This window comes from Vitis riparia, chromosome 17 (assembly GCF_004353265.1).
Source record: "Vitis riparia cultivar Riparia Gloire de Montpellier isolate 1030 chromosome 17, EGFV_Vit.rip_1.0, whole genome shotgun sequence".
NCBI lineage: Eukaryota > Viridiplantae > Streptophyta > Magnoliopsida > Vitales > Vitaceae > Vitis > Vitis riparia.
This window is the reverse complement of record NC_048447.1, coordinates 1,764,971-1,792,494: the sequence shown is the minus strand read 5'-3', so window position 1 is coordinate 1,792,494 and position 27,524 is coordinate 1,764,971. Positions and strand designations below refer to the sequence as shown.

General features: G+C 35.6%; 2 protein-coding genes and 1 long non-coding RNA gene across 3 annotated transcripts; all 3 read right to left on the bottom strand.

Annotated features, from left to right (window-relative positions):
- Positions 1–12,659: 12,659 nt before the first annotated feature.
- Positions 12,660–21,113, bottom strand: LOC117904785 (secreted RxLR effector protein 161-like). Its single transcript, XM_034817543.1, has 2 exons — positions 20,681–21,113; positions 12,660–12,844 (listed from the first exon to the last, which is right to left on the bottom strand). The coding sequence occupies exons 1-2, from the start codon at positions 21,111–21,113 to the stop codon at positions 12,660–12,662; spliced, it is 618 nt and encodes a 205-aa protein (XP_034673434.1).
- Positions 21,114–23,295: 2,182 nt separating this feature from the next.
- LOC117905111 lies at positions 23,296–23,954 on the bottom strand. Its single transcript, XR_004649655.1, has 2 exons — positions 23,675–23,954; positions 23,296–23,567 (listed from the first exon to the last, which is right to left on the bottom strand). It is a non-coding gene; the product is annotated as an uncharacterized LOC117905111 (long non-coding RNA).
- A 6-nt stretch (positions 23,955–23,960) lies between these two features.
- On the bottom strand, positions 23,961–24,371 carry LOC117904784. The gene has a single exon (XM_034817541.1). It carries the CDS (start codon positions 24,369–24,371, stop codon positions 23,961–23,963), a length of 411 nt encoding a protein of 136 aa, XP_034673432.1.
- Between the last annotated feature and the right edge of the window lie 3,153 nt (positions 24,372–27,524).

The following is a 27,524-nucleotide window of genomic DNA, read 5'->3' as shown; positions in this document are numbered from 1 at the left end:
AACAATGGATCTCTACACTGATTTCAAGGATAAGAAAGGCAATGCACCTTCCTTAATGAAGCCCCCATCTAAATTTATGTAATAATAGAGGCCCATGGTCTGCAAAAGGGCAATTTAATCTATTATATATGCATCTTCCAACACATAAATCTCCTAACTTTGCCAAAAAAAAAAGAAAAGAAAATAAAAAAGTTACCTTAAATCCATGGAATTTATCTGGAAATGGGCTCAAGAAGAATTCCCAAAACAAAAAACTTTCTGTAGGATAGGAATATGCCACCATATGAGTTGGCAGCGCTCATGCTAGAGAATTTGTCATTTCATGTGCTTCTATCTTATCTTCCTGCATGTGGAGGAGAAATTTCTCTTGTTATATGAAAGGGAAATGATATGGGACTGGTGAAAATGGGACCATATGTTGTGAATTGGTATACCTGATTATAAACACTAAGGAAGAGTGTTCTCGTTCTCGTTTATTTAATAAAGTCAGTCATACATCTGAATACAGGTGATGTGGGCAATCTTAGGCTAACCTTCTCCTTTCACCTTTAGGAGCCTTTAATTTGAAAAGGACACTGCTGAATTTCCAGAAGCATGACACCATTCACAACAGATACTGTAATCATCTTCTTCAAATCCCTCTGGAACTAAACTAAGCAAATGCTCCTGAGATTTTGCTGAACTCTTCTAAAATCAAACTGAAACCAAACCAGATAACCTTATTATTAATTGACCTTTGCAGTTATCATATAATATATTTAAGGCTTTTCAAATGACCATGTCATTAAAGATGATAAATGTCCTAGAAAGTTTAAATACCTCAGATGCTTCACAAGGACAAAGCTGAATGCCGGGGGCTTCACAAGAGTTCATAAGCCAGAGACTGAACTATATAAATATGAAGTTATGGGCCATGATGCTGCAAAAAGACCTATATAATGTCAGTCAAGAAAAGAACACACCAACTCAGAATAATGAAAGCTATTTGAGTTTTACCAAAGAATTGATGCCAAGTTTTTTCTAAGAGTTCACCAATTTGCTTCTCTGAATGCATAAATATCCTAAGTTTTCAAAACCTTACCTGGCATGCAATTGAACGTATGGGAAAGGCCCGCGAGAAGCATCTTCTTCAGGGTAAGAACATGCCACAAAGACAGTACGCTGAACCCGTTGCTGAGGGAATTTTTCACTTCAAGTGCTTTTTTCTCTCCTGCATGTTGAGAAAAAAAGTTTATGTTATCATATGAAAGAAAAACCGTTATAAGGCTGATCAAATTAGGATGTGTCTGGTGAATGGGAAGCAAACCTGACTACAAAAAATGAAGGAAGAGCAGAAATCTGCTCGTATTTTCTGAACAGTTAATTATACATTCGAATGCAGGGGATGCGGGCAATATCATGCCGGTCTTCTCCACTCTTTGAGTATTGTCGGCTTAGAAGTGGACAGTTCCTGATGAAAAGCATTGAAATTGTAGAGGGAAGAAGCCCTTCACTTGGCAGAAATGAGTGGAGCTTAAGGCACTCTGTGAATCTTAGCTCTTTAAGAGAGGTGAGGTTCTGAAGACCAAGGGAGACAAGGGATTTCAGATTCTGGATTCTGTCTTTGGGAAGATGTGTGAGAGTTGTAGGAAGAAGTGGGAAGCCCTGTTTGACTGAGAATGAGACCACATCCGGAAATAGGCCACCAATTCTGAGTCCCGTAAGAGAGGTGAGTCTGTGGAGGCTCCAATCAGATTGGGGTGACTTGAGATTCGGCAATCTTCAATCTGAAGTAATGTGAAGCTGGGACTCAAATCGCCCTCCTGAAAGGACTTCAGACCCGGACACCTCCGTAAACATAAACTTTGAACGGATGAGAGGCTCTGCATAAGATGAGATTGGAACTCCAAATTCACACATTTTCCAAATTCCTGTGGGGAAGCAGACGAGCGATGGACAGTTCCGTATCTCCAAGTATTCAAGGAGACAAGAGCTGCTGCTATTCCCATATGTCAATATTCCATCAGGTAGCCACTTCAAATTCGCACAACAGTTGATACTAAGTCTTCGTAGCTCCAGTGGAAAAATCCCTGGAAGTGACACAAGTTTTGGGCACTGCTCAATTCTCATATCTGTGAGAGATATGAGTCTCTGCAATTCATCTGCCAACTTCTCCATGCAAGCACAGTCATATATCTCCAAATGTTGGAGGGTCTCCAAATGTTGGAGGGTCGCCAAGAACTGCTTAAATTCCTCTCCGCAACTTGGAATTTTCTGAATGTTGAATATGTTGATGAGGGAGCTGAGATCAGCCCCATCTCGTGTAGACAAGTGAGCCCTGCAACATCCTGTTAAACTTAATTTGTAAACAGATGCAAGTCTTCGAAGTGGAATTGCCAATTCTGCACATTCACATACATCAAGCTTTTCAAGGGAAGGTGGATGACAAGGTAACTTGATCAATTTTGGACAGTTCCTTGTCCTAAGCTGACGAAGCCAAGGAAATGCCCCAACTTCCTCAACCATTCCATTCTGGCATATCCTCAAATATTAGAGTCTCCAAGGATGAAAAGGGCTTTACAGAAGGAGAAACCTCCCCATAAAATTCAGCACCAACCCTCTTCAAACCATCCATTCCTGTGATGCACAAGTTCCTAAGTGATGATAATTGCCCAAGAGATGCTAACGTTGTGCAGTTGTTGCAATTTCTTAGATTAAGATCCACCCTGTTTGAGAATGAAGAACTTCCTATCCAACTTGGGAATTTTGATCCACCATAAAATGGGACCATGAGCTTTTTCAAATTCGTGTGAGGTTCTAGTAAGTCTAGGACATGCACTCCATCCCTTTCATTTCTTGAATCACTGAAATCACTCGCCCACTCCATCATTAACTCTTGAAGTCCCTCCGTGTCCCTCAGAATGGCATCACATGAAGACCAAATATGCCCCGCATTGTGCAACCCTGAAATGGAAAGCTTCCCTTGAAGTTTCGACAAATTCCTCAGCGCGGTTATCCTTGAACCGCTGCCTTTGCTCACAATAAACCTCGATAAAGTTCGCAAAGCTTTTAAGTGGCCTATTTGTGGAGGCATTTCCTGTAATTGATCTGTGCCTCTGATATCAAGATGCCCGTAGATTAGTTAAGTTCCCAATACTCTGAGGTAACTCAGTAAGACTCTTGCAGCCATGTAATAGCAACGTTTGTAAATGTAAAAGAGTACCCACTGAATCAGGTAACCCGTTGGTTGCAGTCAGGGACAAATTAAGATACCGCAGATACATGGAAGTACCAATTGAATGTGGTAGCTCACTTAACTGATGACCCCTGATAGAGAGAATCCTTAAGCATTTGAATTTTGCCAACAATTCGTCAAGGACCCTAGTAGTTGAGTTGCAAACTGCTTCATTATCTTCTGGTGCAGCAGTTGGTAATATTGCTAAGAAGGTTCGTAAATAATTTACTTCTTTGAAGGTTTCAAACTTTTTTAACACTACTAAAACCCAACGAGTGAATGAAAACTGATAAGTTCTTTCAGAGATGACTTCATTGTAATCCCTCTCATCCTCCAAGACGTAGTACGTATCTCCCAACAAAGGCTCGAGCTAAATCACAAATAAGGCCATGCATCACAAATTTTGTCACGTTGATGGATTGTTGGAAAAAGGACCTTTTGAGCAACTCACGAAAATATTCAGCACCTAAGTCTTCCATTTCCGGATTTTCTGCTGGTTGCTGAATTAAACCTTCAGCCATCCATAAGAGGACCAACTCATTTACCTCAAATTCATAATCTCTTGGGAATATAGCACAGTAAGCAAAACATCTCTTCAATTGGAAAGGAAGATAAGACTAAGTTAACCTTAAATGTGGAAGAATGTATTCATCTGCTGCAGTCCACATTTCGCTATTCAATACAGTTTCCCATTGATCGGATGGTTCAGACTGTAGAAGTAGACCAAGCGCATTTGTAGCCAAGGGCCGCCTAGACATATTCTTGGCAACTTCCAAAATTGGATGTTCATTCATATTTTGATTTTTAAATGCATGTTCAGCAAAGAGTAACCAGCAATACTCTTCAAACAAAACTGCTTGGTGCAGGTAAACACTTCCCATCATCTTTGCAACATTCTGACAGCGTGTTGTTACAATGATTTTAATTCCTTTTGCTCCTGCTGCGAAAGGAGATTGTAAGACCCATTTCCAGGGATCCTGATGCCACACATCGTCCGAAACTAGCAAAAACATTTTTTCCAGCTACTGCATCACGCAATTTAACTTGAACTTGTTCCAAGTCTGGTAAATCATCGTTAGTCGAAGTGACTGAGCAAAGAATGGCCTTTGTTATCCTGGCCACATCAAAGTCATCAGAAACACAGACCCATCCCTTTAGGTCAAAATGTCCTTTTCACTCTCATATCATTGTATACCAATTGAGCAAGTGTGGTCTTCCCAATCCCAGCCATACCGACTATCGAAATCACATCGCTTTCACTCTCTTGGTTACTAAGCAGCAATTCAACAATATTTTCTCTATCCTCATTCCTGCCACAAACTATGGTTGAATCTACCAAAGGTGTAGATGGAGTGACGGATGATCCTTTCAAAGCAGAAACTTTTCCTTCTGCACCCTTTTCCAATCCAAGTACATCTAGCCAGGTTTTGACTGACGGTTTTGACACCTGATTCTTTTCGGCGTCATTCAGCACTCCAACAATGCGAACTTGCAACTTCCTCAGTTTCTCGTGCTCAGTTTGGAAATGATGTTGCCGTGCAAACTTGTCCACATCAGAGGAGGTCAACATGCCAAACATGTTGGAAAGTCAATCTTCCTAAATCTTCCATATTAAGAATAGATGATCTGTATATGTTAGTTTTCCTATTGTAATTCCTGACTTATAGCTGAATAGTCTAGAATATGATAAGCTGATTCCTGACTTGTAGAAAAAGATCTCAAACCTCCTTGTATAAATACACACTTCAACATCAATAATATAATTCAGCCAATTCCCTCTGTCATTCATCTTTTCATGGTATCAGAGCAGGACTAAAATCCTGATTCATCGCTGCACTCTAATCTCTCGTGTAGCATCTCTTTTCTTCAATCATCATGGCAAAATCAGAGATTCCTACAGATTTCTCAAAGGCAGATCTCTCCAATCCCTATTTCACTCACCATTCAGATCACCCAGGTTTGGTTTTGATTTCCAAATCTTTGAATGGAGACAATTATTCGGCTTGGAAAAGGGCTATGATTCTAGCTTTAAATTCCAATAACAAATTGGGTTTTGTTAATGGCTCGATCAAGGCTCCTTTGGAAAAAATTGATCCTGAAGGTTATGCGACTTGGTCATGGTGTAATGACATGGTTCACTCCTGGATGGTCAATACTCTCAATCCAGAAATTGCGGATAGTGTAATCTATTATTCTACTGCTCATGAAGTTTGGGAAGATCTCTGTGAGCGATTCTCTCAGAGCAATGCGCCTCGCACCTTTGAAATTCAGCGAGATATTGCTTGTCTTCGACAAGAGCAACTCTTTGTCTCTTCCTATTACACAAAATTGAAAGGCCTGTGGGATGAACTGGCTTCCTACAACGCTGCAGCACATGGGGCACAACAAGATCAACAAAAATTGATGCAATTTCTGATGGGTTTGAATGAATCTTATAGTGCTATTCGCGGGCAAATCCTCCTGATGAATCCTCTCCCTTCTGTCCGCCAAGCATACTCCTCTGTCTCTCAAGAAGAAAAGCAGCGCCTCCTCACTTCGACGAACGCAACAGTGGAATCTGCCGCAAGTGCTGCTATGGCCGTGCGCAGCAACGGCAAGTCTTCAGCAACTTGGAAGGACAAAATAGATTGATCGAACACAGGAAGGATGGAACCGACTAATCGCCCCTCTGGTTCTCAAAATTTTCGGGTGAATCGGTCTTCTCAAGGACAAGATGGCAGACCATTTTTTGATCAAGATCGGCGCCGCATGGGTTCTGGAAGAGGACGCCCCCAGTGCTCGTATTGTGGAGATATGGGTCATTGGGTCCAAAAGTGTTTTCAACTACATGAATACCCACTAGGCCATCCTAAAGCAAGAATGAACTTAGGCTCAAACTTAAATCGGAATAAAAGGTTTTCTGCGGCTAACCAAGTTTCTGAGGCAGATGAAGGGAAACCTGTAGTTGCATTGTCAGAAGCCCAACTCAAGCAACTTTTGTCACTTCTTAATAACCAAGATGAAAACTCTAGTTCCAAAGTGAATGCGGTAACAAAGCCAAGTTTGTCCAAAGTCGCTTCCCGCAATTGGATTATTGATAGTGGGGCAACGGATCATATTACTTCATCCTCTAAGTTATTGCATAAAGATAAAAATTGCTCGTTACCGCCCGTATTGTTGCCTAGCGGAGAAAAAGCGAATATTGTTACAAAAGGGACTTTGCCTCTGAATTCCATCTATTATCTGCATGATGTCTTATCTGTGCCTACATTCAAAGTTGATTTAATATCAGTTAGTCGTTTGACAAGAGGTCTAGATTGTTCAATGACGTTTTTCCCTTATTGGTGTATTTTGCAGGATCTGGCTACGACGAGGATGATTGGTTTGGGTAAACAACGTGACGGACTATACTATTTGGTGGCACTAGCGACAGAGAAATCTTTAACCAACCATTCCTCATCCACAAACCAACCAGCCTGCAATCTCGCCATCTCTTCCACCGATCTCTGGCATAGTCGCTTAGGTCATGTATCACCTTCTCGTTTGAGTTTCATTGCCAAGAATTTTTTGAATTTTTCTATTCAATCCAATAATGATTGCCCTATATGTCCTTTGGCTAAGCAAAGTCGTTTACCTTTTGGTACTAGTGCTATTTCTTCTACAAAACCTTTTAAGATTATTCATTGTGACATTTAGGGTAGTTATCGACACCCTTCTCTGTTTGGTGCCCATTACTTTCTCACTATTGTCGATGATTATACACATTTCACTTAGATATTTTTAATGCGACATAAAGATGAAACACAATCACTTTTAAAACGTTACTTCAACTATGTGTTCACACAATTTGAATTTCGCATTAAAACTTTTCGAAGTGACAATGGTGGAGAATTTACCTCACTTCGTTCTTTTTTTCAAGATAATGGTGTCATCTTTCAACATTCTTGTGTTTACACGCCTCAACAAAATGGGGTTGTGGAACGTAAACATCGTCATATTTTACAAGTAGCCCGAGCTTTGAAATTCCATGCTCAAGTTCCCACTCAATTTTGGGGGGAGTGTGCTCTCACTGCCGTACACATCATCAATCGGTTACCTTCACCAGTATTGTCTTTCAAAACTCCTTTTGAATTGCTTTACTCAAAACCACCTTCTTACTCCCATCTCCGTGTTTTTGGATGTTTAGCCTATGCCACCAATGTTCACACCTCTCACAAATTTGATTATCGTGCCACGCCATCCATCTTCATCGGTTATCCTGTTGGTCATAAAGCATACAAATTATTTGATTTATCAACCAAAAAGGTCTTTACTAGCCGAGATGTCAAATTTCATGAAGATATTTTTCTTATGTCTCTCTCAAGCCCAACTCTACTCTCTCTTCATTGACTCATAATTCTAGTCCAATCCCCTTGGTGGCCCATGACATTTCTTCCTCCCTTGACTCTACTTCTCATGCACTTTCCCCTCTTCTTTCCAACCACACAAGCACACCGTCTCCCACCACAGAAAATGACGACTTTTCCTCTTCTTCTCGACCTTCCGAACTCGTTATCGAACCTTCTTCTCAGATTGATCCAAACCCTCCACCATCGCCTTCTACAACTCTAGTATCGCCTTCTCTGGTGCCATCGTTTGCATCCATCCCGTCCACTCCTCCAGCCGAGACACCCATCTTTTCACCAGAAACACACTCACCCAAACCAGCCACTCCGCTCCGTCGCTCCAGCCGCCATATCGCCCAGCCAATCAAGCTCCACGATTATGTTTGCTCCCACGTTTCCTCCCATCAATCGTCTTCCTTGATTCTAGGTCCAACTAAAGGTACACGATATCCACTGGCCAATTATGTTTCTTGTCACAGATATAAGCCTACATATAGATCTTTTGTTGCTCAACATAGTGCTGTCACAGAACCCAGGTCTTATTCGGAAGCCGCCGCTCATCCTGAGTGGAAAGAGGCAATGCGTTCTGAATTGCAGGTTGTCCAAGCTAATGGCACTTGGTCTCTCACTCCACTTCCGGCTAGCAAGACACTGATTGGCTGTCGATGGGTGTATAAAATTAAACATCGTTCAAATGGGTCTATTGAGTGTTATAAAGCACGATTGGTAGCGAAAGGCTTTACTCAATTAGAAGGTGTCGATTATCAGGATACCTTTTCCCCCATTGCCAAGATCATATTTGTCCGCTGCTTGCTTGCATTGGCCGCAGCCCGTGGCTAGTCTCTTCATCAAATGGATGTTAACAACTCTTTTCTTCATGGCAACTTACATGAGGAAATATATATATGTCTCCGTCGCCAGGGCTTCGGCAACAGGGGGAGGAACACTTGGTATGTCGCCTTCATAAATCACTCTACGGTCTGAAACAAGCTTCTCGCCAGTGGTTCGCCAAGTTCTCAGAAGCTATTCAATCCGCTGGTTATGCACAATCTCGAGCCGATTATTCTTTGTTCACCAGAAAACAAGGCAAGTCCTTTACTGCCGTCTTGATATATGTTGATGATATTCTGATTACTGGAAATGATCCTATGAGCATTGCTACAACAAAAAAATTTCTGCATAGTCATTTTCATCTTAAAGATTTGGGTGATTTAAAATACTTTCTTAGAATTGAGGTTTCTGCTTCTAAAAATGGGATTTTTATTTCCCAACGTAAGTATGCATTAGAGATTATTGAGGATGCGGGATTGTTGGACGCTGCCCCTATTGATACACCTATGGAACGAGGATTGAAATTGTCTGATAAGAGCGATTTGCTCAAGGATCAAGGTCGTTATAGGAGATTGGTTGGAAGGTTAATATATCTAACTGTGTCAAGGCCAGATATCACTTATGCAATTCATGTGTTAAGCTGGTTTATGCATTAACCGAGAAAGGCTCATACGGAAGCAGCGTTCAGAGTTGTGCGTTATCTCAAGAATGCACCTGGTCAAGGTCTGTTCTTCTCTTCGAATAATGATTTCAGATTGAGAGCCTACTGTGATTCTGATTGGGCAGGTTGTCCACTTACTAGAAGGTCCACTACAGGCTACTGTGTATTCCTTGGACCTTCACTGATTTCTTGGAGATCAAAGCGACAAAAAACAGTGTCACTCTCTTCAGCCGAAGCAGAGTATCGTGCAATGACAGGAGCTTGTTGTGAGTTGACGTGGCTTCAGTACCTTTTGAAAGATTTGGGTGTTTTACATCAAGAACCTGCCTTGCTGTATTGTGACAACAAGGCAGCGTTGCACATTGCAGCCAACCCTGTTTTCCATGAGCGTACTAGACACATTGAGATGGATTGTCACTATATTAGGGACAAGATCCAAGATGGTTCCATTATTACAAGACATGTGAGCTCAGCGCACCAACTTGCAGACATTCTGACCAAACCATTGGGAAAGGAGATTTTTGCTCCTATGATTCGCAAGTTAGGAGTGCAGGATATCCACTCTCCAACTTGAGGGGGAGTGTTGGAAAGTCAATCTTCCTAAATCTTCCATATTAAGAATAGATGATCTGTATATGTTAGTTTTCCCATTGTAATTCCTGACTTATAGCTGGATAGTCTAGAATATGGTAAGTTGATTCTTGACTTGTAGAAAAATATCTCAAACCTCCTTGTATAAATACACACTTCAACATCAATAATATAATTCAGCCAATTCTCTCTGTCATTCATCTTTTCAAAACAACACCCCAGAGGAAGAATAAAGAGCAACACCTTCGACAACTTCCATTCGTGATTTCAGGAGATGGAAGAGATAGAGAGGGAGAGAGAGGGATGGAAGGCGGGAGGCGTGCATAAGCAACTAGAAAAGCTGTTAGGTGGTGTTTGTTTTTTTACTTAATTCTAAATAGAACTTTAATACTTAATAATGTTAAATATTATGTTGTTTATTTTTATGGTATTTTATTTCTATTAAGTATTAAAAAGTAAAGAAAAATCAATATGTTATTTTTTATATTTAGAAAAAGTTACATATTTTGGTTTTTTTTACTTAGTAAAAAGTTTATAATAAATTATGAAAAAGTAAAAAAAAAAAACAAATCATCTAAATTTTGAAAACAAATTACTTTCAGCAAAAAGTCAAAAAAACAAACACCATTAGTGTCTTGTGAAAGCTTTAGCAACTTAAAAGGCCATATTAGGTGAGTGGGAATAGGAAGCGGGAATGATTATCCCCATTCCTTTCCTAACTTAAAAGTGATACAAAAATGGAAGGTGCACAGTTATTTTTAAAAATTAAAAAATCAAAAACTTTTTTTTTTTAATAAATTGATTTTGAAAATAATTTTTTATTTTGATTTTATTAAAAAAATATAATTTCAATTTATATAATATAAAATAATTTTAATTTCAAGTCTTAATAAAAATAAAAATAAATTTATAATTATAAATAAATTAAAAAATAAATAGTTTTTAACAAAATATAAATAGTAATATTATAATAAAATCATAAATTATATTTTTAATAAATATTATAAAAAATAATACTAACATCCTATAAAAATATAATTAATTTATTTTGTTAAAAATCAATAATAATAATTTAAAATTAATCATTGTCAATACTGTTTTTAAACATTATTAAATTTATAACTCTCCTTTTAAAAATTACTTCTCAAAAACAACATCAAACAATTATATTAATTTTAAGCCAAACTCCTACGTATAGTTATGAATGATATTGGCATTAAAATGCATGTAGCATCTTTCTCAATTCTACCCGATCTAATTATCCTTTTCCCTTTCTCTTTTTTCCTTTTTTCTTTTTTTTTTCTTTTTTTTTTCATTCATGCTTATGTTATTTTATTAATAATCTTTTTAACAAGCCATTCTTTTTTTTTTTTTTATCCTTTTGAAGCAAAACAAAAATGGTAAACAAAATCGATCATACGCATTTCTAAAAATTATTATATTAAAAGATTTAAAAAAATAAAAATATAATTTAAAAAATGCGTAGCTTTAAGTAGATTCGGACTATATGGATAATATATTAAATATAATAAATTTACCTGTCAAATATTTAAATGATCCATATTAATATTTATTTAATTTCAAAGTCATTTGTTAATGCACACATTCTTTTATACTCCAAGTATCAATAATTTAATTTTCTTTTATACACCAATATCACTAATTTAAAGGTAATTTTTTTTTTCAAAAAACTAGTTTTACATATATATGAATTTTATGTGGTCCATGTGTTTATTATTATGTAATATTTATTTAAATATTATGGTTTAATAAATAATAAAGCTAAAAATCCTATTAATCAATTTTTGAGAAGTTAGTTTTTAAAATTAAAACCACTTTGATGGAAAGTGCAATTCTATTTTTATAAGGAAACTAATCCTCTCTTCATCCTATAAAATAAGCTATCTATTTCATCAATAAAGAACAAGTTCAAAGAAGGTTATTTCAAGCCACATCTTTTTTCGGGAAAGCTTAAGTACCAAAAGTTGGTCCATTCATTGTTCGCAAGCTATATCCAAATCGAGTATTGATGTAAAGGTTAATGGGCTTAGTCATGTCAATGGCTAGCTAGTCCAATGGTTTCTTATTTATCTACTTTCCTTTGAATTTTGATTTTTTTTTTATTTTTCTTTTAGTTTCCATTAAATAAATCCATCTCAACTCTTTGATTTGTGTTTTGAGGACTTTCCAGATGGATGGAATGCATAAAACAAAGGAAAAAAAAAAAGATTTAATGGTTCATCACCAGTTTGCACATTCATGCCAAAAATAAGGGAATTCATGCCAAAAACAAGGGAGTTTTCATAGCTTTGAAAATGCGAAAAATGAGTCTCTGTCCCAATTCGCATGATCATGCGAAATTTTCACATGACTGTGTGAAACTGATAAGGATAGTTGTAGAAATTTTATGCCTCTGGACCATTTCGCATCATCATGTGAACATTTCACATGACTATGCGAAAGTCATCTTAAGGACTGCAATAAAATGAACCATCTGAACCACTTCACACACATGCGAAAATTTCACATGTCTGTGCCAAAAAAAAAAAAAAAATTGCAACAAATATAAACCTCTGTTTCATTTCGCACCATTAAGTGAAAACAAGCCCTCGTGCCAAAACTTTTCGTCTTCGTCGGACACGAGAAACTAAAGAGGTAGAAGACCATCGGTCATTTTTCCCTTTCTTCCACACTCTCTCATATCTCTTCCTTGCCCTAAACCATGATCAAACATCGGGAACTCTCATTATTTTCATTTTTTAATTCCGAAGATTTACTTCAGCACTCTCAGTATTTCAAGCATTTCATGTATTTGGATTTCACTCATCTCTTTCTGAAATTGCAAGATGAATCTGGATTGAAAAGTTTGATTTACTTTGAGAGGTTGCTGTATTTTTTTACGAATTTCGAACAAATTGATATCCTTTATTCCAATTATCATTCAATTCATCAAATTGTTTGTTGTAATTTTTGGTTTTTTCTTGTTATAGATGGGGAATCAAAAACAAAAATCAATGGAAATTGAGGAAGAGTTCATGGTGGTTAATGATGGAAATGACGAAGACGTTGGTCTCGAATTTCCTCCGAGATTCTTCCTCTCTAAACTTCCCATTTCTGGATATCCAAACCAAAGGGATGTCACAAGATCTTCACTGGATAAAGGCAAATCAAAGATGGTTGTTCCTGAAAAATTACCGGTGAATAGAACATGAAGCATCAGTGTTCAAAATCCTTCATCTTTTTCGACATCCCTTGCTACTCCTTTAGTTCAGCATACTGTAATTCAATCACCAATTACTGAAGTCCCTATTCCTATTCCGGTTACAAAATCTGTACCTCCACCGATCCAACCAATTCAATTTCAATTCATGAAAGCCCCAAAGAACAAACTAGCCATTGGTACAAGAGAAGACTGCTCAGGTAGAAAATTCCATAAAGAATGCTACTATGATTTCAAGGCATTTGTTACATCTCCTCTTACTAAATTCTCCATGGAACTGTGTTGTCAATATTTTTTGGAGCCATTCATGGTACCTAGACCATTCTTTTATTCTTGCATAATTCAGGAATTTTACCAAACCATGACTAGCAAAAAAGTCTACCCTCTTTCAATGATTTATTTCGAAATTGATGGGAGACTAGGTATGTTGAATACTGAAATGGTAGTAAGAGCCTTGGATATTCCTCTTACACCTCCAAATCCAGCTGAGTTTCAACCTATTACTCAAACTAAAGCTGCTGAAATGGTTCGGATTATCTCTCAAAACCAATCCACCAATACACATGCAGTGTTGATGAGAGAAATAGATTCCAAATTCTAGTTTTTGGATTATGTCCTACACTCCAATGTTTATCCTTGCCAACACGCAATGCAAAGGCAAGAACATATACTAATGGCATTATTTAGAATTGTTAGTGGGCAATGATGGACACCTGTTTAATTATTCATGGCTACCATATTCTATTTTGAAGACAAGGTGCATTTGAAGAAATTGCAAAGAGCCAAGAAATATCTGTTATTCTTCCCATGGATGTTGGGGAGCATCTTGGAGTAGTATAGCTTCCCTACTAAACCTGGAAAAGAAAATAAACATCATTATAGGGAAGTCTACACTATTTCCAGATGGTAAGGAAGTGTGACCAAAATCGAATCTACACTCTCAAGTGCTTCATTAACTACTGATAATGAACATCATTATGTGCCTTCTCCAAATTTGATTCTTAAAGATTTTGGTGATGGGGAAGATACACCCCCAAGACCATCAGTTGCCCCCACACCAGAAGTTGCTTTTACTTTTTCAAATCTTGATGCAGCCGCACATATTTTGGCTAGTCTTTCATCTACACCAAACATAGGTCCTTCATCTTCTGATGGCTATATACATATCTCAGCTGAGGCTTTCAACCAACTCTTAGCTCGTTTGGACACGATTCAAGAAAATCAAGCAAACATCCAACTCACTTAGCAGCAACTTGTCCAAAGAGTTGATGAACTTACCATGGTCTTCCAACAATGAAAATTTTCTTCCGAGAAGCCAACTAGTGTTCATGATGCTACTCATCTATCCATCCCAACTACACAAGAGACTAATTCTTCAGAGAGGGAGTCCACAGTGCCTACCACTATTGTGACACGTTCAAAGATCACCCATTTCCCTCCATCTCATGATTAAGGATAGGGAGTGCCCTCTACTTTTCTCCTTGACCGTCACTTTTTCATTACATATACTCCTTGACTTCCTTTGTGTTTTTTTTTTTTTTTTTTTTTTTTGTTATGATGATAGTTTTCACTTTTTGTTTCCTCCTTTCCTACCATACTTATACTTTTATATTGTTTTGTTTCAATTATAGACGCTGAAAAACAATGCTTTGCAGCTACCTTTCCCTTCATTTCTTTGCATTTTCTCGATTAACATTGAGGACAATGTTTAGTTTGGTTGAGGGGAGGATAGGAAAGGAAGAGAAAGAGGTTTCTTGGTGATTTAGAATTGTTTGATTTTTTTTTTCTTTTATTTGTTTTGATTGTGATAATTTTTATTAGCTATAATTTTTTTTAAAACAAATTAATTGATAATTTTTTGAGAAGAACATAGCACTTATGTTTGATGAATGGGCATTCCTAGCTTGAAAGAAGTTGATTTGGAATACCAGCCCATTTGCTTGATTTTAGAAAACTTGTTATGTTGATTGAATTTGATTTAACTTTGAAGTTTTCACTTTCCCAATAGTCTTTTCTAATTGAGTCTTGGCACACACTATGCACTCTAGACCCCTAATATAAGATGAAAGACTAGTCTAACCCTAAGACTTGGACCCAATTATCTTAGTAACTTGAATCACTTTTAAATTGAGTTGAGACACCTTAAAAAGAGGCTAATGAGCCCACCTCTCTAAGAAAAAAAAAATTATGAATAAAAAGGTTGAGTTATGCTTATCTTGAAACCCAAGCAAGGTCTGAGGGGTATATGGCCCAAAGGTCTTTGAAGCCCGGTGCCCTAAGCCATTTTGGTTGGGAGTCATCGACCTCAATGCTCGTTACATGGGTGGATAGGTGGAGTATGAGCTCAATTGTAGGTGCTAAGATATTAGATCATAATTTGAGTCCAGGGTGAAGTCTAAGGAGTTAGCGGCTGGTTAAATAGTCCTATAAACTTGGTGCCCTATGCCTTATGGTTGGGAGTCATCGATGAATCCCTGCTACATGGACTGTATACTTGGAGATACCTTTAGCATTGCATTCTTACAATTAAACCTTTGAATATATATATAAAGAAATAAAGATAGGTGCATTCTTGACCTATGAGAGAGTGTTTTTTGTTGCTTAAGATAAATTGAGCTAAGTTAGGGAGAGGATTAGTTTTGAGTACTATATTCGGGGGCTAACCTAATTACACTTAAGAATTGTTTGGAAAGATTGTTTGGGGAATGAAAATGGATATGTTTTTTATACCTTGATTTGCATGATATTCTTTCTATTAGAGATAGTAAATAAGTTGGGATTTTGTTGATACCTATGGATAGTAGGGTGTGCTTGTTTATCAACCATTTATGCTATGGAAATTTCAAAGATTTTTTTTTAAAATGATTTGCTTATGTGACTTATGATTTCTTTTGTTTGGTATTGTTTTTCTTTCTTTTTGTCATACCATTGCTAAGGGACTAGAAATGTGTTGGTTGGGAGCAATGATTAATACTCAAAAAAAGCATATTTTAAATAATAATTCTCATAAGTTTCACATCTTTTGAGTAGTAATTATGCCTAAAACACTCAATTAACATGTTATTGCCCTTGCAAGAGTTACAAACAAGTTTTATGAAGTTTTGGAGTCATTTTAAGGTATGATTTTGATAAATTGGTGACAGAAGAGATAAATCAAATTGAAAAGAACAAATAAAGTTGATGAAGATCCAAATGCACAATGAAAGAAGTAATTCAATTGGTTTGGACTGGGATTTTGAGTTGATTTGGAGGTGATTGAGGTAGATTCAAAAGAAAGAAATGGAAGAAATGATAAAAATGAGTTGAAAAATTAAATATTTCCATTTCGCATGACTATGCGAAATGGACTAGAAGGTATTTGTGCTGCAAACCAAAGGGAAATCTCAAAGCTGATTTCGCATGATCATGCGAAAATTTCACACAACCATGTGAATCCAAGAAGGTGAAAATTGTTGTTGTTACATTTGTGATTTCACACAATCATGCGAAATTGCTGGATCTCGTGCGAAATAACCATTTTATTACTAAACTCAAGATTTCTTGGTGAAAAAGCCTCCGCAAGACCTTTAAGATGATGTCAAGTGTCCACTTGACCTTGGTCTATAAATAGAAACTTGATTTTATCATTTGAGAGTTTTTTAGATATTTCTAATTTGTAGAATATTCCAAATTTTCTCTCTTAAGAGAATTCTCTATTATCCTTCATTTTCTCTTATTTTCTCTCATTTTCTTGCTAGCCAAATATGCCTTGTGAGACCAAATCTCCAATCATGAGTGGTTAAATCTCGTTTTTCTTAGAGGAATGAAGATCTAGAGGCAAGATCTATAGTGAATTAGAGAAATGAGCTTGAATTGCAAAGGTAATTTGATCTAATTGATTGATTAATTGAATTTTGGGGATTTTTCTCTTCAAATTGTCTTGGATGATTACTACAATGCAAACTAGGTAAATTCATTAAATTCTTAAAGGTAGATTTGATGAGATTGAATAGTTGCATTGTGTGAATCATTGGAAGATAATTTAAGATGAATTGAATATATTATTTGAATTGATCTCTTGGATTAAATGATCTAATTTGAAGAGAAAATTGATCTAGACCTAAAGCTAAATCAAAAATCGATTTAGATGAAAATTTATGTTTTCAATCTAACTTGATGAAAATTAGATCTCAACATCTATTCACCATGAAATTTGTTTTCTAAAAAATCTTAACTTCGAGAATTTCATTTCCTATTAATTTTCTTATATTTTAGTTTTTCCTCTCAATTTGAAATCATTGTTATTTTGAACTTTTATCATGAATTGTCAAATCATTTTCACTTGATCACAATCATTTCTTCTCATCTCATTCAAGCCTTAATTACCGAGAATAATTCATCCTAGTAGATGACACCTAAAAACCACTATACTATAGTAGTTTGTACTAAAACCATTTTTTGATCGGGTACAAGCTACGTTAGAATAGTGAATTAGGTTATAAATTCTGTTTTGATCCAATAAACTACGAAAAATCCAAGCGATCATTTATTATTATTTTTTATTCACTATTATTTAATTATTTTCAGAGCCCATTTGGTTAATGTTTTTGGGCCTTTTTGTTTTGCATTTTGGGCTAAACTTCTCATTTTGGAGAACTAATACTAGTCATTCATCTCAAGACCCCATCCCCACAATTCATTTTCTTTAAAATAAAAAAAAATAAAAATAAAAAAAAATAAAAAAAGACAAAACAAAACAAAAACAAAAACAAAAAAAATTCAAATCTCTAACTTCTCTTTCGTCCCTCCACAGTTTCCACTTCACATTCCCCTTCCCTCTCCTTTTTTTTTTTCTTCTTCTTCTTTTCTCCCATATTCTCTTCTCCACTCACTATTCCTTTATGTTTTTTTTCCCATTTTTTATGTCCCTCTCATTTTCTTCTTTCTTTCCTTTTTCTTGTCACCTTATTTTGTTTTTGTAGACCCTCTATTTTTTCCCTTTAGGACATGTTTTTAAGTTCACTTCCAATGCTCCCTAATAGCTCCTTGGTGGCCCATTACTATTCATACTACTTACCATTTTTTAACCACCTTGGAGACTTTGGTTGAGGAATTTATCTAACCCCCATTGTAACTCTTAGCAGTCCAAATTTAGATTTAAGCTTTTCTTTCTTTTTAGGATAGCTTCTAGGTCACTTAAGCCCATTTAGGCACACTTGAGCCATTAGGCTCCACCTTAGGCCCACCTAGGTCACTTAAGCCCAATTAGGCACACTTGGCCCACCTTAAGTACACTTAGGTTGCCTTGTAAGCATTCTTTGCCTGACTTATATGGCTTACATAGTTCGCATGATTTGTATTTTTAACACTTGCATGTGTTTGATTTCTTATTTATTTATCTATTTATTTATTTAGTTATTTATTTATTTATTTATTTATTATTATCTATTTAGTTATTTGTTTGCTTTTATATATTTATTTGTTTTCAGAAAATTGCATGAGATCAATTATCTTATCTCTTTTTATGATTATTATTATTATTATTATTATTATTATTATTATTATTATTATTATTATTACTATTAAATTTTTTTACTAATATGTACGTAAATAAATTTTTAGTAAGTTATTTTTTATTTTTTATTTTTTTTAAAGTGCTTTTAATATATTTGTGGCAAGTTAAGTTTTCATTTTTTATATAAAAAAAAGGTGTTTTAATTAATATATATATATATATATATATATATATATATATATATATATATATATATATATATATATATATATATATATATATATATTATGCCAATTTGATAAGTTATTATTATTATTATTATTATTATTATTATTATTATTATTATTATTTTAAAGTTTGTTAATTTTTTTATTTTTTTGAATTGTGATGTATATAAAATAGAAAACCACTTTCCATGAAAATTAAAATACCACTTTCCATTACAAAAGAAAAAAGACTTTGTATATAAAAATCAAAATACAAGTTTCCAAAAAAAAAAAAAAGATAATAATAACACATTGCCATATTGAAGGAGTCCGGGTTACTCACAACTGCATCTTTGAAAATTCTCTCTCAGGAAGCACATTCTAGAGCATATGAAAAGAAGATTAGAGGGGATTTTGGAAGGTTGCATCTTGGTTGATATGTGGACTGAATGCATTAGGAGAGCATCACGCATCACTAAGGTTGCAGAATTCTTGGGACGGCTACCACTCATGATAAAGGGGAAATGCTTGATTCTTCAAGAGAGAAGAGGTACAATTAGTAAAAGAAAGTCACCACGCACTCATGGGAGGGATTGGGACATGATCTGCACCTTTTGGGGATCTTTAGGACGACATTAATCTAAAGGGGTTGCCATCCTCAAGGGTACCACTACTAGAGTTCTAAAATGGGGCATGCACCACTTAGGATATAGAGGGGACGATGCCCAGATTTTCTAAAAGAAAAAGCGGGTTGCCTCTCAGCATATAGTGTTATATATCAACCAAGGTGAATACCCCAATTTCATATATACTGGAATATTTCTTGTTATAACTCAACCAAGGGTGAATACCCCAATTTCATATATACTGGAATATTTCTTGTTATAACTCAACCAAGATGAATACCCTAATTTATATATATACTGGAATATTCTTGTTAAAATCAACTAAGATGAATACCCTAATTTCATCTATACTGGAATCTCCTGATTAAAAAAATGAGTAGAAAAATAATAGCGGAAACATACCTGAATCCATTGAAAGAGAAACCTTATAGGAAGAAAACCCTTTGAGATGGTCTTCCAATTCTGGACACTAGATTCTGTGTCAATTTCTCTCTGAGAGGATTTTCGGAAATTGGAATGCGTAGTGGTAGAATGGGGACCATAACCCTATTTATAAACTGCTAGGGCAGTTTTAATTTTATCACAATTATATTTCTGCCCCTCATAGAAATAATAATTATCTAATGGTATCTACACAATAATCTCATGACAATTATACCCTTAAGCCAATTAATCAATTATTAATTAGATCACTATATTTAGGCTTAATTAAATGATAGCACACACATTTTAATTATTTACATGTGTGGCCCAAATTATAGATTAATTACAAAAATTAATCTAACAATCTCCCACTGGGCCACATGCATATGTAATCAAATAAATGTGCTTAACCTTATGAGCTCAAAATTTGCTATCATGTCCTTAGGGTATATCCGAACAATCTCGTCCATTAACTATACTGACATAGGATCAAGGTGGTCTTTGTTACATCAATCGTTACTAGACCAATCAATGGTCACATATATCTATACAGCTAAATGACATAGATCAATCATGAGTGCATAGCATGGAAATTACATGCAATGTGATCTGTTCATGCCTATTTCCAACTGGTCCTACTTAACTTTATTGAGATCAAATCTTTAGCATAATTTAACAGAGTGCAATAAAATGAATACTTTATTTCTGCAGAACACAATCCAAATTTATAGATAAAGTCTAAACATAACATAGAGCAATATACAATGAATAATATAAACTCCCACTAAATTTGGATATCCTCAAATGAGACAACACCCATATGAGCAGTGTGCTCATGAAAGACCTTAGGTGGTAATCCCTTTGTAAGCGGATCCGCTATCATGGAGTTTGTTCCAATATGCTCTATGGATATCTGTCCACTCTGTACTTTTTCTTTTACAACTAGGAACTTGATATCAATGTATTTTGATTTTGTAGAACTCCTGTTGTTATTGGAATATAAAACTGCTGATTTATTGTCACAAAATATCTTCAGTGGTTTTTCAATACCATCCAGAACACGCAGCCCAGTGACAAAATTTCGTAGCCATATTCCTTGATTGGATGCCTCATAACATGCTACAAACTCTGCTTCCATGGTGGATGAAGTTACGAGTGTCTGTTTGGCAGACCTCCATGAAATTGCTCCACCAGCCAACAGATAAATATAGCCTGATGTGGATCTTCTGCTGTCTTGGCATCCAGCAAAGTCAGAGTCGGAATACCCAATGAACTCTAACTGATCCAATCTCCTATATGTAAGCATGTACTCTTTTGTTCTCTGTAAATATCTCATAACCCTCTTGGCTGCTCTCCAATGATCCATTCCAGGGTTACTTAGATATCTGCCTAACATGCCAACAATGTACGCAATATCCGGACGTGTACATACCTGAGCATACATTAGACTCCCCACAGCCGAAGCGTAAGGAATCTTCTGCATTTCTTGACTTTCTAAACTATTTTTAGGGCATTGATTAAGACTGAATTTGTCTCCTTTAGCGACAGGGGTATCACCTGGTTTGCTATTTTGCATGCCATACCTTTGGAGGACTTTATCAATATAGGTCCTTTGTGACAATCCTAAAATACCCCTAGAACGATCTCGGTGTATTTGGATTCCTAAGACAAAGGAGGCATCACCAAGATCTTTCATCTCAAAATGTTTTGATAAAAATCTCTTGGTGTCGTGCAATATGCTAATATCATTTGTGGCTAGCAATATGTCATCGACATATAAAACCAGGAAAATATACTTACTCCCACTGAATTTGTGATACACACATTCATCCATAAGATTTGCCTCAAAACCATATGAGACAATAATTTGATGAAACTTGAAGTACCACTGACGAGAAGCTTGCTTGAGCCCATAAATGGATTTAGTTAATTTACAAACCATATTCTTTGAGTCTTCGGACACAAAATTTTCTGGTTGTACCATATAAATTGTTTCATCAATGTCACCATTGAGAAACGCTGTTTTAACATCCATTTGATGTAACTCAAGATCATAATGTGCAACTAGTGCCATGATTATCCTGAAAGAGTCCTTCGTAAAAACTGAGGAGAAGGTCTCTTTGAAGTCAATTCCTTCTTTTTGAGTAAAGCCTTTAGCTACAAGACGTGCTTTATACCTTTCTACATTACCATTTGAATCCCGCTTGGTTTTAAATATCCATTTACAACCAATGGGCTTCGTACCAACTGGTAATGGGACAAGTTCCCAAACTTTATTGTCTTGCATAGATTTGTACTCTTCATTCATGGCTTCAATCCATTTCTGAGAGTTGGAACTTTTCATGGCTTGCTGGAAGTTGATTGGATCATCTTCCATCATTCCACTTTCTACCTCATGTTCCTGGAGATATACGATATAATCGTCCGAAATTGCATTTCTCCTCTCTCTCGTGGATCTCCTTAATGGCATATTTTCTTGAGGTTGTTGAGTTTGTTCTTCAGGAGCAATGTCCTCATTTGCAATTAAGGGTTGAACAATATTGTCTGTTGGTTGAGGCTCCAAATTTACTTCTTGATCAATGATAGGTAGTGAAACCTGTACATTATCAAAAGCAATAGTAGATCCCTCTTCCTCCTCAAAGACAATATTCCTAACCTGATTTCTCCCCCCTAACTCAACATCCTCAAAAAATGTTGCAGTTCCCGTCTCAAAAATTGACCTAATAGCAGGATCATAAAATTTAAAACCCCTTGATCGCTCTGCATAGCCAATAAAGTAGCTGCTAACTGTTTTAGAGTCCAATTTCTTTTCATGAGGCTTATAAGGTCTCGCTTCAGCTGGACATCCCCAAATATGAAAATGCTTTAAACTGGGCTTTCGACCCGTCCAAAGCTCATAAGGCGTTTTAGCAGCCGCTTTAGTTGGCACCCGATTTAGGATATAAGCTGCCGTTTTGAGTGCTTCACCCCAGAGTTTTTCGGGTAAAGTAGAATGACTAATCATACTCCTTACCATGTCCTTAAGGGTTCGGTTTCGTCTTTTTGCTACACCATTCATGCTAGGTGATCCTGGCATGGTGTATTGAGGGACGATCCCACATTCCTCTAGGTATTTAGCAAATGGTCCTGGACATTGTTCACCTGATCCGTCATATCTACCATAGTATTCACCACCACGATCAGATCTGACGCTCTTTATTCTTTTGTTGAGTTGTAACTCAACTTCTGCTTTAAATGTTTTGAACACGTCCAATGATTGTGATTTCTCATGTATAAGAAATAGGTAGTCATATCTTGAATAGTCATCTATGAATGTTATAAAGTATTGTTGACCATTCCAAGATGCCGTAGGGTATGGTCCACAGATATCTGTATGAATTAATTCTAAGACGTCTGTAGCTCTATTTGCACCTAATTTCTTTGTTTTGGTCTGTTTTCCTTTAATACACTCAACACAAATATCAAAATCTGAAAAGTCAAGTGAATCTAAAATCCCATCGGACACAAGTCGCTCAACTCTAGATTTAGAGATATGACCTAGGCGTTTGTGCCACAATGAGGCCGAATTATCTTTATTCAATTTACGTTTTGTACCTCGTGATTCCACATGCAAGGTTTCATTATAGGACGGAACAGTTTCCAACAAATATAGATTATCATAAACATTAAGTAAACCGGTTCCTACAATATTTGAATTAATAGATAATGCAAATCTATTGTTTCCAAATGAACAAGAATAACCTGATTTGTCCAAAACAGAAACTGAAATTAAATTCCGTCTGAAAGACGGTACAACGAAAGTATCTATTAAATCCAAAAAATAACCAGATTTCAATAATAATCTAAAGTGCCCTATTGCCTCCACTTCTACCGACTGACCGTCTCCGACATAGATGCATCTTTCAGCATCACTTGGTTTTCGGTAACTCAGGCAACCCTACATAGAAACACAAATGTGAGTAGTAGCACCAGAATCTAACCACCATGTGTTTCTAGATACTGAAGCTAAATTAACTTCAGAACAGACCAAAGTAAGAATTATACCTTTCTTAACACGCCAAGCAGCATACTTGGTACATTCCTTCTTAGTATGTCCAGGCTTATTACAGAAGAAACATGTTACCTCAACTTTCTGTTTCTTTTGTTCTAGGCCATTAGAAGCAGCAACCTTATTATCCTTATTCCTTCGTTTGCCCTTATCCTTGGAAGTGCTAGCCAGATGAGCACTTTCGGTCTTGTCTTGCTTCAATCTCTCTTCCTCTTGCACACAGAATGAAATGAGCTCATTAAGAGTCCATTTATCCTTTTGACAGTTATAACTGACCTTGAATTAATTAAATTGTGCAGGAAGAGAGATGAGAACCAAATGCACGAGTAAATCATCAGATAACTCAAGTTTCAAAGCCTTAAGTTTTGAAGCAAGATGAGACATCTCCATGATGTACTCCCGAACATTACCCTTGCCTTTATACTTCATTGAAATCAAGCTTGCTAAAAGCGTGCTCGTTTCAGCCTTATCGTTTTTGGCAAAACGTTTCTGAATTTCCGCAAGGAAGTCACTGGCATTAGTAACCTCATCAGTTACCGCACCCCTGAAAGCTTCTGGAATTCCACGCTTCATGATCATAAGACTTAGCCTATTTGAACGTTCCCACTTACTCCAATATACCTCATCCTCTTGAGTACTTTGCTCATTGAGTTCATCGGGTTTGGGCATTCTCAAGGCTAAGTCTATATCCATGCAGCCTAAGAGAATCATCATATTCTCTTTCCAGTCCTTAAAATTAGTCCCATTTAACATAGGGACATTATTGATGTTGGCAGATATAGAAGTAGTTGATATAAAAGCTGAATCCAGAACAAAATAAAATGAATCAAATAAACCATCATGCTCACATAAAATAAGCAATTAAACACATAATCTTTAAATTTAAAAGCAAATTATGACATTTCAAGATACCTAGCACAACATTAATATCAAGTCTTTGGACAGTAATATTAACTGTAAGTGATACTCTTGTTGTAGTGATCAAACATTGATGATAAGTTATGTCAAATAATAAATCTATCTTTGGATTGATTTATTATTCACATTAAGTTACCTTTATAATCATCACATATTTATCATCACAGGTATGTATGCAATTTGACCAAATATTAACTTTCCTTTGGGCCAGTCAATACCCGCATGAATCACATACACACAAATATCTAACACCCCAAACAGACTAATCTACACGAAAGATGTCACTTTGGTGATTTTCCGCTTTAATTAGCCTATTTAAAATGTTAGATCAATAACTTAAATATTAATATCATAAAATGCTATTAAATAATAATAATAATAATAATAGTAATAAAAAAAAATTTATCAACTCAATATTTCATAAATCTTAATCCATTGACATATATATATATATATATATTAAAATAATAACTCAAAAATTAATCAAGGAGTTGGCTCTGATACCACTTATTATATATCAACCAAGGTGAATACCCCAATTTCATATATACAGGAATATTTCTTGTTATAACTCAACCAAGGGTGAATACCCCAATTTCATATATACTGGAATATTTCTTGTTATAACTCAACCAAGATGAATACCCTAATTTATATATATACTGGAATATTCTTGTTAAAATCAACTAAGATGAATACCCTAATTTCATCTATACTGGAATCTCTTGATTAAAAAAATGAGTAGAAAAATAATAGCGGAAACATACCTGAATCCATTGAAAGAGAAACCTTATAGGAAGAAAACCCTTTGAGATGGTCTTCCAATTCTGGCCACTAGATTCTGTGTCAATTTCTCTCTGAGAGGATTTTCGGAAATTGGAATGCGTAGTGGTAGAATGGGGACCATAACCCTATTTATAAACTGCTAGGGCAGTTTTAATTTTATCACAATTATATTTCTGCCCCTCATAGAAATAATAATTATCTAATGGTATCTACACAATAATCTCATGACAATTATACCCTTAAGCCAATTAATCAATTATTAATTAGATCACTATATTTAGGCTTAATTAAATGATAGCACACACATTTTAATTATTTACATGTGTGGCCCAAATTATAGATTAATTACAAAAATTAATCTAACATATAGCGATCGCAAAGTCCAATGCATCTCTAAGTGGGTTGCAACTTTGAGGGGAAACAACCAGCATCACCATAGAATATCTCTGCATGATGCGCCACAAGATGAAATATAGGTTGCACCATTAAAGAATGAAAGTGGTGGTTGCATATTTGAATGACCACATACGTACAGCTTGGAGACATTGTCACATTGCCACAATCCGCTCACCCATTCGAAAATGGGGAGATCACGATGCTTTGGAGGAGGAAGAAAAAAACCAGCCACCATGTCCACAAGAGAAAGATGCATAGTCCACCTTTGATGAGGATTCATACAACCACATAGAAGTGGAAATTGGCTAGCATATAAAATCAATACAGCCAAGCATGGATTGAAGGAGCAATCTACTTTCATATAGAAAAACGGCCAGCGCACCAAGAGAAGGGATCTCCACTTTCCATTAACAATCACATGGCTATAAATAAAAGGATGCCACGGATTCTCTTCATGACTGTGTTTACATTGAGGGGATGCACAGTCCATAATGAAGACAACCTACATGCATAAATGGATCTCAACACGAGCTACAATTTTTAAGAGAAAATAGTCTACGCCTTTGGACTTCGAAATAGCCCCCATGCATTGATCTGAAAGGTTAGTTCACATTCTTATATTCGTTTTATTTTAGTTTAAATTTATCCCTTCGGTTTAGATTTTTTATTTCTTGTTATTTCAATCCATTGGTAAAATTGATTTTATGCTAAAGTTTTTATTTTTTTAAACCTGTTTTCATCCATTTTAATTAGTTTGGATTTTAGTTTTGATAAGTACAGATGTATTAGCTATATTAGCTCTGATGATTGGATTTTAGTTTCGATAAGTACGGATGTATTTTGCTGTATTGGTTTTGATGAATAATGGACTTTAGTTTTCGATAATTGTTGATGCCAATTTGGATTTTAGTTTTTGATAGATAGTGAGGTTAGTTTGAGTTTGAGTTCTAAAATTTTCATTGAGTATTAGTTTCTTTAAGTTCACATGTTTGATGCCTTTTAAAAAAACTTATTGAGTATCCATTTGTTTAAATTCACATGCTAGATGACTCTTAAAAATTTATTGAGTTTTAGTTTGATTAAATTCACACGGTTGATACCTCTTTAAAAAATTCATTGAGTGATATATGGGATGTTATATTTGATTGAATTGTTAGTTCTCTTTATCTTTGATACTTATTTTATAGGCACCCTAGGGAATTCTTGAGTTTGAACTTTCTTTAAGAAAAGATTTTTTATTAAATTGACATTTTGAGTTGAGTCGATTTTTTTTTTTTTTCAAAAATGAATTTTTCCATCATAAGTTTGGCTCCTTGATCCCAAATGAAAGGTAGCTAAAAAGGGGATCCAATTTATCTTTTCTCTTATTTTCAAAACCCTCTTAAGTTAGAAATCAAAATTCTTTATTTTATGTCTATTGATTGGGATTTAAAAAATCATTGGGTTTTTTTTTTTTTACTTCCCTTAAAGTCATTTTCAAAAGCATTACATCACCAATAAAAGGTTTTAGAAAACATTCATTCTAGCTTTAGGCAAAGAACACACTTTCTATTAAAATTATACAACTTATTTCATTTAAGTTGCATTTCTCCTTTGTTGGTTTTTCAAAAATTTGGTTTTTATTCAGTTAGGTTTGGACTTGTGCTCCCAAACTAATGGGGATACATAGGTAAAACTTACGGAAATTGAATGGGGACTTGATGGAACCCCTACATAAGAAAATTTTTCAAAACTCTTCCTTACTAC

Coding starts and splice junctions, on each gene's coding strand:
- LOC117904784 (XM_034817541.1), bottom strand. CDS start 24,371: ATGGATATAGACTTAGCCTTGAGAATGCCCAAACCCGATGAACTCAAT.
- LOC117904785 (XM_034817543.1), bottom strand. CDS start 21,113: ATGCAGAAGATTCCTTACGCTTCGGCTGTGGGGAGTCTAATGTATGCT. Junction 12,845..20,680: donor TGGGCTGCGTGTTCTGGATG/GTATTGAAAAAC, acceptor GTAATTTTTCAG/GAACAACCATCTTTGATTTG.